The sequence below is a fragment of the Cyclopterus lumpus genome, chromosome 11 (assembly GCF_009769545.1).
Source record: "Cyclopterus lumpus isolate fCycLum1 chromosome 11, fCycLum1.pri, whole genome shotgun sequence".
Lineage (NCBI taxonomy): Eukaryota > Metazoa > Chordata > Actinopteri > Perciformes > Cyclopteridae > Cyclopterus > Cyclopterus lumpus.
In genome coordinates, this window is record NC_046976.1 from 9,112,275 (window position 1) to 9,125,720 (window position 13,446).

The 13,446-nt window shown below is 37.7% G+C and overlaps 1 protein-coding gene across 2 annotated transcripts; it reads right to left on the reverse strand.

Annotated features, from left to right (window-relative positions):
- Window positions 1-524: 524 nt before the first annotated feature.
- On the reverse strand, window positions 525-12,289 carry ptpn2b (protein tyrosine phosphatase non-receptor type 2b). Of its 2 annotated transcripts, none has more exons than XM_034545184.1 (10): window positions 12,061-12,289; window positions 11,521-11,611; window positions 11,293-11,393; window positions 9,323-9,421; window positions 7,673-7,810; window positions 6,811-7,020; window positions 6,337-6,498; window positions 4,092-4,300; window positions 3,892-3,987; window positions 525-1,417 (listed from the first exon to the last, which is right to left on the reverse strand). In XM_034545184.1, exons 1-10 carry the CDS (start codon window positions 12,115-12,117, stop codon window positions 1,396-1,398), a joined length of 1,185 nt encoding a protein of 394 aa, XP_034401075.1. In that variant the 5' UTR covers window positions 12,118-12,289; the 3' UTR covers window positions 525-1,395. The 2 variants fall into 2 exon arrangements, with proteins under 2 accessions (XP_034401075.1, XP_034401074.1); XM_034545183.1 differs by lacking the exon at window positions 525-1,417 and adding an exon at window positions 2,233-3,163.
- Between the last annotated feature and the right edge of the window lie 1,157 nt (window positions 12,290-13,446).

Genomic DNA, 13,446 nt, shown 5'->3' on the forward strand with positions numbered 1-13,446 from the left:
TTGATGGTCTTTCAAACCTAAAAGCATTTTTTAGATAGTTTGCAATTTTGTGAAATACATTTTTTTTTACATTAAATACAAATAGAGACTTTTAGCTGCCTTAATTAAGAGATACTATGGCCACTTTCCAACAAAGTCCCACAGTCAAATCAGAAATATAAATTGTTAATTTCCATATGTAGATAAATTTAACCTCACTTTTCTGTTCATAAATAGAAAAGTTAGTCACCGGGCCTCATAATTCATGCTGTTTGCATTAATAAGCTAAGATTAATGTTATGACCAGAACATTGTGAGTTTAGCTTAGCATGAAGAAACGCAATCTACTTTCATCTTCAAAGATTTGAAGTGAACACGGCAAGTTCTCCTAAACCACTTGACAAATCCACTGAAGAACCATTCTGTTGGTACTAGTGGTTCTTGCATGAGAACCAATCTTGTCAATTTATTGCATACATTTACATCCTTTGTGTCTAATAAAAGTGTTTGTGGTGCCCAGTAACAAGAAAAGACAGGTTGTTATGTAAACTAGATAATACCAGTTTTATTTGTAGATTACACTCCAAGAGAAAAGGGAAAATTAAGACAATTTCAGTTCAAAAGGAGAACAAGTCATCAAATCAGGTTTCTTCTGTATTCAAATCTGTAACATCGTTGTTTCAAAATATGTCTTTTTACACATTTTTTTTTTAAAAAGAACACTATGTACATTATGGAAACATTACATGCCACTGAATTTATCATGTGGGAGGAGGCAGTGCTTTTCATTTAACCGACCCCCATCACGGCTGAAAAACTTCAAGTAATCTCTTATAAAAAATAGAACATTTATTTTTGCCTCTGAAAAAGAAAGGTTTTTCTAAAAATACACATATGAACAGCATTACAAATTGTCAATGCTTAGCCCCTAGTATCAGTTGGAATTTCATAAATGCAAAGACCCATGATAGAATGTGAAAGCTGCAAATAATAACATTAAAGCAAAGAATATTAATGTTGTTCTGACTCCAGAAGCAGCGCAGGCTGTGGTTGAGGTGTAATTGGGGGAGAAAGCGCTGGTGTGTTTTTCTTTTCAAATGTGCCATCTTCAAAGAATGTCGAAGTGTCTGCTGTAAACGGTTTTCGAGTGGATGAGGAGAGACGGGAAAGCTGTGAGGTGAGGGACTGAGGAGTGACATGCGGCTAACGGGACGAAGAAGACGGAGATGTGTGGTGGCTGAATAATGTTTCAGGGCTGGGAGCTAAAAAAACAAACATACAAGAAATGGTGAGGAGAACTGGCTGTTGCGGTGGAGGTGAGGAAGAAGGACACAGAGGTTGGGAGAGAGCTGGAGATCCCTGCCGATGTTGGCTTTGCTGCCAGAGCTGTAGGTGCACGGCCGCAAGTGGTGGTAGTTAGCTGTCACTGGTTTTCGCCCTGTCACAAGACAAAGTGTTTAAAGAGGTTCAACTCAAGACACAATTTTCATTGAAGTGTCAGTGAAGCTCAAAAGTGATCAAAGGAAGTCAAGTCAGTGTTTTCAGCTCATCACGGCTACAAGATAAAACTCAACCAGAGAAAATCTAAAGGTAGTTTTGCTCAGCTGGAGCTGTGGCTCGATGCCTTGGATCACTTTGACCATCCCAACATTAGATTGAGTATCAATGCAGCGAAAGCAGCAATAATGTTTAATAAGCAACGTGTCACACAGTGTTTAGATGCTCTTAGCTGGCTATTTGTCCATTTAGTGATTGCATAGCGTTAGAACACATGATTCACTTTGATTATTTGTGAGTAAGTTGAACCGCTCAATTATCAAGCAAAAATGCCAAATATTCTCGGTTTCATTTTCTATTGTTGTCAATTGGATCATTTTAATTTAATATCTTTTTTCTTCTTCTTTTGGTCAGACAAAAAGACTTAAGGATGAAACATGATCTGCCAGATGGTTTGTTGCACAGAACCATCTGAGAAACGGTTTGGAAAGGGGCCGGCCCTTTCAAAAAGTACTTGGCAGGTGATTGGATGAGCCATCTGTCATCAAACTCTTGCCAAAGCCGGTCGGGAAGAAGAGCAAAAACATCTTTTCCATCAAGAAATTCCTTTGCTCTTCTTTCAATGAAAGAAATACTCAACAGTTCTGATATCACTGACACTATTACAGCACCGAAGCTAAATATACCCGTTTTGTTTTATGCGGTAATTAAAGGACTATTTTGGGGTGTTTGGATAATACAAAACATTAGACACCATTAGCTTTAGGAAATTGTAACAGTTTATTTATTTATTCCGTGACATTTAGACCAAATTGATAAATCAATAATGTAAATAATAATTAGTTGCAGCCTTTAATATCTAGTTTGTAAGACTACAGCAAAAGACACCAACATTAATGATTGTTCAATGGTCCTCCAGCCTATTTAATGAACAACGGCCCTCATAGATCACCATAAATCTCCTGATGAATTCCGAACCTCCAAACTTCCATTGAAAGAAGAAACGTAACGACCTCATGAAACAACTCTGAAAATTAGGAGCAGCAGTAAAACCACAGCAACAATCTGACTTACAAGCTTGAGCCCCGACACAAGATTGTCAAGAGACCATCAGAGACTCGACATTATCTGTTCTACAAACCACACTTTATTGTGATAGCAGCACTTGTATGTGCAAAACAACAGTTTCGTAAGGTGAACACTTTCGTGGTTGCCATGTTTTACGCTAATGTGCTCAATATCATTTGACAGGATCGAAAAGACAGATAAAAAAAGATGCCACCAAATTTGAATCTTTTTGATTCAGAGCTAACTTAGCGGCTTCTATTATTCCAACTCAACCTGATATTTCAGAGCTTCAAAACTAGCCATTAGCCACACATGTACACACACTACACTACACACACACACACCATGCTAGAGTGCAGCAAAACGAACTCCAAACCGCAGGAGCCAAGCAAATCATGAAAAGAGCAAAACCTCAACAGAAACAAAAACACAGCAGACACCAAGTACACTCACACCTCCGTGTACAAGACTGGGCGTTCTTTTTAAAAGCTGTGGGTAAACCTTGTCTTGTAAATGTGCTCTTCGTGGTAGTTGCTGTCACAGAGGGGGGTAAAGATACGCTGCCCCCCCCCCCACTGGACAGGCCAGCTCTTGTCATGTGCAGCAAATGCAGCCCAAACTGTCCGAGAAGAAGAGTAAGACCTCGTCAGAAATGGTGCAGTTTGGGCCGAATTACTGGAACAACACCGACATGTCACACAATAAAGGAGGGCTTCTGACTTAGTGAGCCATTTGTGGAGGTGTACAGTCATCAGAAATAAGTGCTTCATCAGGGCAAATGCGTCCTGCCTTCATGAAAACGTGAAGTAGATGTCAGTTAGCTACACAGGTGGCTCACACTAAATGACTCAGATGAGGGGGGAAATACAATTAGAAAGCCTCAGCTCTGTATGAAGTCTAACTTGTGCCAATAGGAGGATGAGTCATGGACCGGGAAAGCCTACCCTGATTTCCTCTATGGGGTTCCTCTGACTCATATCTTCTTCTTTGACATCTCTTTTACATTACAAGAGTTGTCGAGTAGCCGCGACCCTAAAATAGGATAAGCGATTTGGATAATGCAACGGAGTTGTCGAGTAGAATTGCTGCTTTTTTTCTGTAAAAGGGAACTTAAAAACTAGGATGCATGCAAAAGGATGTCACACTGCAGATTTACTACATCTCCCACTGCAACATTATAAAGAGATCGTAGAGACAGTAGCTCTCTTTCTTGGTGTTTTTTTGCAGTCTGGGTTGATTAATACAAATTGAAGCATGTAATGAATGTGGCATGGTGTTGGACAAATCCCTGTGGAAGGTAATAATAACAACTTGATGCTTTGTGCGTAATCCAAAAGATATAATCACCTTTTTCTCTTCTTCTCTGGGTCATTTGTCCTGGGCTTGCTTTGGGGTGTCTTTGCTGTGCCTGATTTGGAGATGCTGTCTTCTCTGCGTCGTTTGCTGTGTAAAAAGGAGGAAATGGGTAAACAGCTCTGTCCAGTAAAAAATAAATTCAGAAAATGTATCAGCTGATTACGGCCATTGGCCAGACTTAGTGTACTGACTGTGTCGTGCCGCCATCCTGGTCCTGTTCCTTGCAAGGAGACTGTGCGGGTACTTTGCTATCCTGTCTGTAGTCCTCTCCTTCCTCCAGCTGACCTCCCCGTTGGCTGCCGTTATATCGCTCTGTTGGACACCTGGCTGGGGACTGAGTTGAGGGGGGAGACTCTGATGTCGGCTCCTGATCTTCTCTGGACAACTCCCGCCACCGGTTCTACACAGGGAGAAGAAAAAGTAAATACAGAGAGTAGTGGAAGATAGCTTACTCTCAAGTTCTATTTTTTATACTGATACAATACAGAATTTGAGAGGGATTTAATCAAGACTTAGAAATGTGGGCCACCATACCATTTTTGCCACAGATCAAAACAGCCTGTAATTGGTCATTTCGTTCTTGTCATAAATTTCCTGTGTGTGACAACAATGTTTGCTCCTAATGAAAACTATTAGCCTAATTATGCAACATCAAGATGTCCCCATACTAAAAATGATATGCTTGATGCAGAGAAATCCCTGATGTCTGTAGCTCTCATGACATCTGATTGAATAAAACAGTTTGACCGTGGACCACCAAAATCTGAGCAGTTCACCCTTCAGTCCAGTTGGGCGTTTGTGTCAAATTTGAAGATAATCCCTCAAAAGGTTCCAAGAGATATCGCGTTCACAAGAATGTAACGGACGTGAGGTCACAGTGATCTTGACCACTAAAATCGAACCATATCATCCTTGAGTCCAGGCATTAATTAACTGTATCACAGTTTTATCTTTTACCCGTGGTTGCTTTTACACAGAGACCACTGAAAAAAGTGTGCAATCAGAAAGGTTCATTTGGATTACCATAGACTCTATGGTAATCCAAATTAACCTTTCTGATTTGATTTATTACACTCTATGGCATAGAGTGTAACAATTTCATCAAGTACATAATCCAGACAGCTTTATGATTGAAGGCCCTCTGACAACAGTGTAGTCTGCTTCATCAAACTCTTGGCCTGTGTCACAAATGCGTCGTAGATGCTGGAATTGGCCACAAGGTGTGTTGTCCTTAAGCCAATCAGGATGAAAGCTATCTGCTTCCAGCACAGTGTTTTGGTCTGTCAACTTTATATTTCTCATAAAAAATCCTAACATTGTAAAGGTTCCTCCTCAGAACCAGTCCAAAACAATAGTGTCTACATCTTCCGTCGCAAACTAAAAACTACACATCTTTTTCGACTATACCTTGAATAGGGAAGGTAGCGCCGTGGTAGCACTTTGGTAGCACTTAAATGGCTCTTACTGATAGCACTTTGTAGTTTAACTTTATTGAAGAAATTGTACTTGCTTGATTCTTGTTGTTCTGAGTTTGGACTCATGGTTTAATGCACTTATTGTAAGTTGCTTTGGATAAAAGCGTCAGCTAAATGACATGTAATGTTTTTGCTAAATTGATTAATGTATTTTCTTCTCCAATTCCTGAGGCTCAGCCTAGTTCTTGTGCGTTGTACTATAGTTTGTTACTTCTGACATTCTTCACAGAGGTAAATAAGCCAAGATAAATTGTAAAGAGAGGCAGAGATGAAGAAGAACTGAAAGAAACAGTTTCAGTCTCACTGACAATAAGTTGGATCAGGATGTTAAACGATAAGGAACATATATAATGGAAAGTACTGCTCTTTATAGAGACAAATGGGTGAAACAGAATCTAGGGAAGTTAAATTAGGAAGAAAAAAAGATTCACTTTTCTCGGCCAATGGTTTTCCAGTGTGGGCGTAAAATAAACCTGAATGTCAGTCATGTAAGTTTCTAACCTCTGACTCTACAGCCAAATACCCAATTGAACAGAGATCTGGAGAAACTCACAAACTGACATAGTATATATAGATATAAATAATATATAAATATATATATATATATATATATATATATATATATATATATATATAATATAAATATATATAATATATCTATAAATATATATATTATATATATAAATATATATAACACACAAACAAAAGTACAGTCTGTGCTTGACCCTTTATATATATATATATATATATATATATATATATATATATATATATATATATATATATATATATATATATATATATATAATTATTTGTGTTATATATAAATATATATATATGCATATAATAAGGGTCAAACACAGACTGTACTCTGTCGGTGTATATATATATATATATATATATATATATATATTAGTGTACTGAGTGATATAATTAGACACAATGTGTGTGGTGCAGGTACCTGTACAGAGGAGTCTCCCGTGATGTGTTTGGATCCTTCGAGGACAGCCATGAAGGAGAAGCGCAGCTGGTCAGGGGTCTGGATCAGGCCCATGCGGTACTTCCTCATGTCCAACAGGATACTTTTGATGTCCACTGATGAAGGGTCTTTCCTCTTCTCCATCTGGACAGGAAAGCATTGTAAAGTAGCTCAGCGACCAGGATGACCCCGTTCTCTCGATATCTAGTGACTAATTTGTCAGTTGGATTTTTGTCTTAAAAACACAAAATGTCATTTTGGTGACATAAAGATGTCAAATATTATACTGATTTATTATCTCTTTGTATACAAGCTCTTAAGTAATATGTATTTTTTTCCCATGCGTTTAGATACAAGTCAAACAAAAATATGCACAAACGCACATATCTAAAAGACAAATCAAGTCACTTTAGAAAAGTCAGAATATGGTAACACTGATTGACAGAAAGGACTTACCAGGACCACACACGTGTCAACCAATGAAAATGTCCCTGAACGTCCGATTCCAGCGCTACAGTGCACCACAGCGGGCCCGTGGTCCACCCCCAATGCTCCTGACTCCCGCACTTTGAAGAGGAAGTTAAGGAAGGATGCCGGGGACTCTGGGACACCAAAATCTGGCCACGTGGTGTAGTGAAAGTGGTAGATCTTTCTCTTCTCCCCCGTCTGTGAGAGCAGACAGATGTCTAATTAGCAGGTACAACACTTGTATTTATTTGCAGCTTGTCAGGGCTTATTTTTATCAGTTTTATTTGAGGTAACCTAAGATTATTCCAGTGTTTAAAAGCTGAACTAAGCAAATATTTCCAACAGTTTCAGTTTCAATTCATGCAAGAAACCAGGTTCTGAAAACTCGCCACATCAAAATAGCAAATCAAGACACGTGTACGTTTCTTCATGCATATTTTTCTTTAAACCGCCTTGGCAGTTAATATTTTGTTGTTGATATTTTTAATTTTGTGTTCATTTTTTGTATATAAAAAAGAAAAGGGTAAAAGACGGATATGAGAAATTCAGAACATTACAGGAGAAACATTGTAGTTAAAGCATATATTGTGGATTTTAGATAGTGAAATCTAAAGCTCATTTGCATTTCGCACCTACACTGAAAATACTTTGGTTTTGTGGTAATAAAAAACTCTGTTTAATCCATCTGTGAAAACAGAACATTTAGTGATGATTTCAGTTCTAAGAAGCCTCAGAAAACAAACACAGGTCCTTGCGGTTAGTCTTGATGTGATACCCTTGAAACATTGCAGTTCTTCTTTGACACCTTTAAATGGTAATGTCCCTGATAGTAAGTAAAACTCATGCCTACACTAATATTCTGCAGCTCCAACACTCTGGTGGTGTAGTAAGACTTGGTGTCTTCGGACAGCAGCGTGACCAACAGACGAGTGTCTCTGAAGGCCATCTCCCTCTCCTCAGCTGTGGGCCAGTACTGAGCACACTTTTCCTGTCGCACAAGGAGAAAGCAGAGAAACTTGGTAAGAGACGCAAAATACATCAAAACATCTGACAAAGAAACACCTGATGAAAAGCGGATGCTACCCGAGTGGCCTTGAAGCAAATCAGCTGACGACTAACAGGAGAACAGTTTGATCCGTTCCATTCAGACGAAAGCTGAACTATTAATCAAACAATGCTTCAGATAAACATCCTCTTTGTCTTCTCTTCCCCACAAACCCTCACACAAACAGTTCATGTCACGCTCATCTGTCTGTCTAATTTAGGTCACCGTTTGTGTTTTCTCACATTGTAATAATAATAATAATAATAATAATAATAATAGATGAAATTAGTCAAGATTCTATGTTTTGCATCTATTTTTTTCCACAATTTTTCTCATGTATTACTTTATTTTCATTTTGTGATTACAGTCCTTACACCAAACTGTAAAAAAATTAAAATAGCATTACTACTGTAGTAATGCAAGAAAAATAAACAGGAAAGAATATTGAACAAAGTATTGTGTTGAATCCTAAAATATGCATAATATACTTTAAAAAAGCTTTTATTATTTTAGTTCCCTCCTCTTTTTATAAGTATGTGAACCAGGTCACTTTGAGCTGCATTTCCTAAAATGTATGAAATGTGCTATACAAATTACAAATATTATCAATGTGGTTGATATTGTTGTTGATGTTGTAAACCTGTAGTGGAAACAATCATAACTTGCTCACATAAAGTTAAGATGAGAAGCCTGACTCAATTCCCAAAGAATTACTGATTTCGTAATGTACTCAATAATATTCAAGGAACAGTAAGTCATCCGACAGTATTGCGGTCAAATACTGTAACAAATTCTTAAGCTATTTCTAAAACAAAGTATGTAGTCTTACTAAATAGAAAATAGCCAGAACTGTTTAGAATAGGTTCAGGATCTCTTATATAGCCTTCCCGACGCACGATTGGAGAGCTGGTCTACATAAAAGGATCCTTGTGAGATTAAGAATACTTGTGGACTAGATACTTTTCATATTCTATTTCCAAGAAAACAGTCAGTGAGAGAACCTCATGACCCAGTCTGATCCAATCCAGCTGCTTTACTGAGAAAGAGAGCGAGAGATCACAGCTGCTAGTGTTAGTGTGCGTGTGCGTGTTTAATCGGCACATCACAGGATCAGCGGATTTAAAAAAGGAGTTGAGAGGTTGGGCTGCATTCCAGTTCCTCTTGTACATCTGTGAACACACTATCACAACATTGAATTCCTGTTATCCTGCTGACTGGAGAGTGAAGCTTCACAGTTGACCACTTCAACCGAAATCAAGATTAATCAAACAAGATGGAGAAATTATTAAATCACACTGTGCGCAGGCTGCAAACTTTAACAAAGTATGCATGTTGCTGTGGATAAAGTGGTCTAAGCGTGACTAGTCTTTATGTGGTCTATTAATTATAATTATTTCTGCAGTCTGGGTGTGAACGCGGCAGACAATATAATGCCTTGTATCATCGTGTACTTACTGAGCCTTTCTCGATGACCCTGTTGAGCATGATGATCGCCTTGGTCTTCTGCTCCCAGATCATGAGCCAGAAGTGGCTACAGGTGTTCCTGAGGGGGCCCTGTGGACAACAAACACACACAAGTACAAACACACTTTGATCAGTTACATGGCTGGAGAAAATCAGTCCAGTGCACACTGGGAAATCATTTTCAATTGAAATGTGTGTAATCTTTCCAGAATGACCAGACATTGAAAACATTAGGCTATTATTAATCTAATAACTGTGCAACTGACAAGTGTTTATTTAAAAAAAGGTCAAGAATGCGAAAGGTTAAATTGTGGTTGAGTTAAATGTCTCTAAAATAATACAGAATAGATAACACACAAAAGGCATGTGATGGGTAATGCTGAGATACTGTATACAAGTCTTTTCTTCTTTTTGTCATTTGTATATTCAATAAAATGTAACAGGATTAAAAGAAATACCATCATGTAGTGTAACACACTGTTAGATGGCATGACATTTAGGACGGAAATGACTTAAGGACTGTGAAAGATCCAAAACCTGATAAGTATTTAATTTCCGACCATCACTTATTAGTGTTGTGGTACATTATAAGCAGTCTGCAGTCTGGGTCATCTAAAAATAACCAGGGCAGACAAAACAATCGCCACCAAACTTGTTGCGACACAAATTAATATTATTGCACAGAAGGTTTACATATTTTTTGCAAGATAACATCCCAAAACTGTCTGCTTGTTGTCCAAATCTGGATTCTTGACATACTTGGAAAGGCTGAAATCCACAATTAACGCAAGAAACCTGATATTTCAGTCGTGTCATGTTGAATTCAGTACATTTTCTGTGGCTTGTAATTAATGAAACAGTATTCACTGAATGGTATCATTTGGTAAAACATAATCAGTTTTATCAGCCCAGTCTCAGAAAAAAACATGACATGATTAAAGTGGTTATTTGTTTTTTCATTTCCTGAAGACATGAGCATATTCAAAGTTGTGTGGGATGAAGACACCCCTGTGTTTGGTTTCTGTTTAGTATGTTAAAGCTTATATACAGTATATGGCCTAATGAATGAGGACAGCTATTGTTTATTCTGGTATGTGCATGGCTATACACCAACAACATTGTCTGTAGGCAAGTGTGTCGACATTTGTTGTTTTATCGCAGCATTCAAAAAGTAAACCATCACTCAATTTTTGCAGAAAAAGATACAAAATAGACCACGCACCAGGTGCTATTATTTTTTGTTATTCTCCATGCAATACTGGAAGACCTTTACATAAATATTTCTATTAAATACAATTTAAATATCCTTTTATGTGCTTGTATGTATGTATGTAAACATAATAAATACATGTTCTTGATAAATACTAAAGTTAAGGAAGATCATTATTAACTGTTTTGAAATTTAAATAGGCTCTTTCTACTACTTAGTAATCAACTAAATATTTATAATATATATATATAACATCAGAGAGAGCACACCAGATTTTGTAGCTACATAAACACATACCATTTGTCACAAAACCACACACAGAGATAACAGTGATGCAGGAACTTTACTCATCACTAAATGATTTAGGTGAACTGGCCTGCTCAGCCAATCTATACTTATTGGCTTTTCTGGCATATCTGCTACAAGTTTTTTGAGAACACTAACAAGCCTCCCAGACTTCCAACTGCACTGTTTAAGATGCTAATAATTTATCATATAATGGTGTGCCACCAACACATTAAATTACAGTACTTATATCATAAGATATATACTTTCCTGTAGTTTTTGTTAAGTTTAGTAGTGACCGTTTACAAAGCCTGAATAATTCGTAAATAAATTGATTGGGCAGTTAACAGTCATGTTTGGTTGGACAAACCAAGCATTTTGAAGACGTCCCTTTAATGTTATGGATATATTAACAGATCTGCATGCATGATTGATTTTACTGGAATAAAAACAGCCTTGGACTTGCCTGAGACAATATGTAACTTCTCTGGGCTTCCTCCATGACTACCAGACTTGCATTGATGTAGTCATTGTCTGTGCTCTCCAGCTTCACCCGGCTGTGATCAACTGCAAGTAGCATGAGAGAAAAAATAATGTATTTATTAATATAAGATTAGCTGTAATGTGACAGACTCCGTTAGAAGGTTAGCAAAACACACTGAACAGTTTAGACTTTCCACAAACGTTTACCTACATGGACTGACGTCTCTGTATCGGTTTCGGTTTCGGTTCTCTGGATACTTCGCCACTTTGTAGGAGCACTCGTGGGACTGATTCCTTATTTCCTATAGACAACAGTAAGATTTAGAAACAATAAATCCCCGAATACAGTATGGGACCATGACAGGGATTCAATTCTACGACTACAAGCATTTAGCTAATGAGCAGGAAACCAGTAACAACCTCGCTTAGATGTGTGTGTCCAACAGTGAAACATGACAATAACACCCTACTAGTCCAGTATAACTTCATACTGTAACGTAGCTAATCACTGAGAGCGACCACCACATGCATCGTCTAACACCGACTAAACTAACGCTGACAGTCACGTTATCGTGTTTAATTGTTACACTGTCGACAGACACCCAGTGGAAACAAACTTAGAACTAAAATACGAAGGAAATTGTCGATGAATGAGCGGTTAGATGTCGGATAACTGATGAGCTAGCCGACCTGTTAGCTTGTTGCGCTACTACCTGTGTTAGCTTGATGCTAGCTATGCTAACAGACTTACGAGGTAGAGTTTTTGCCACCGGCCCTCTGAATCTATGTCTTCAAACTCCTGGTCCATTTTCACCGAGGCAACGCCAGTCCGTTGTAATCAATGTACGTCTGCTTAGCTGTCCAGCTATCTACCTCATTACTTTGTACAGACTGGAGAGGCGTTTTGTCAAAGGATTATAACTTTCCTACGCTCGCGAGCTGTCGCTAATGTTTGTCTGTCTCTCCGGTGCAGTTGACATTTGAAGGAGCGACGCGTGCGCATGCGCCAAAAGAGGACCTCCGGTGGCTGTCAAAAACAAACACGGCAAAGATGTTCAGTGAACACGAGATGTCAAACACGCATCACTAACTATCTGAAGCGCCCCTGTGTCAGAACAAGTTAATACAATTTCACCACGTAGCCTACATCTTTTTTTTGGAGAAAGTTATTGTGTATTAATACATTTGACAACTATGCTGTTGAACTTTTAGGACGATAGTTGAGTAATTACTATTTTGATTATTGATTACGCTGTTGATAATTATTCTTATTTTTGTTTCTTGATCATTTGGACCATAAAATATCTAAAAATAACTGTGATTTAAAAACATTAAGATCTCTCAAAAGTTTGTAAAAACCCACTGTGACATGTTCAAATTTGATGTTTTATCCAACCAACAAAACCCCAAATTCAAGAGTTCAAGAGAACGGTGATGCCTATTGTGCTACTGAGTCAGACAAGTCTTATTCCAGGTCAACAAAGAGGTCAAAAGCACCATTTCTAATGTTAGATTTGGCTTTCCACCTCAGGCAGGTCTGCCTTAATGTCACGGATGATGGTTCAATATTTTATCTTTTCTCCATTTACTTTTCTTTTTGAGCTAGGATACTAAGAAACAGAGATGAGAAAATGCCTCATGAGATGTTCGGCTTGGTTAAATGGTGAACATGTTTTAATGTGTTTGAAACATAAAGACACAGTGATGTTATGATCCTCAAATGCAATCAGCAAACAACAACCTTGACAGGCATTGTTGAAAACCCTTACATTATATTAAAAAATATATACATTATGTTGAATTGCATGGAAGTGAAGCCATTTAGATTATTACATTTCAAACCATGTGGCCATACATGTAATTTATGGAAAATGTGACACAAGATATATTAGTTGCGACATAGCTACAGTGATAAATACTGCTGCGATGTTTTTAAACTCTTTTTTTAAAGTATTTAATCTAAATCTCTGAGTGGCAATTGAGAATCTTATGGGCGGCTTTAGTCTGTGAAAGAAAAATTACACAAGATAGACAAACACAAGTTGAACAGAATGTTCTTATTCATACGGCCAAATATTAAGAAGCCCTGAGAAAATCAGACATATAAAAACACACAATTATCATAAACTAAAGGATG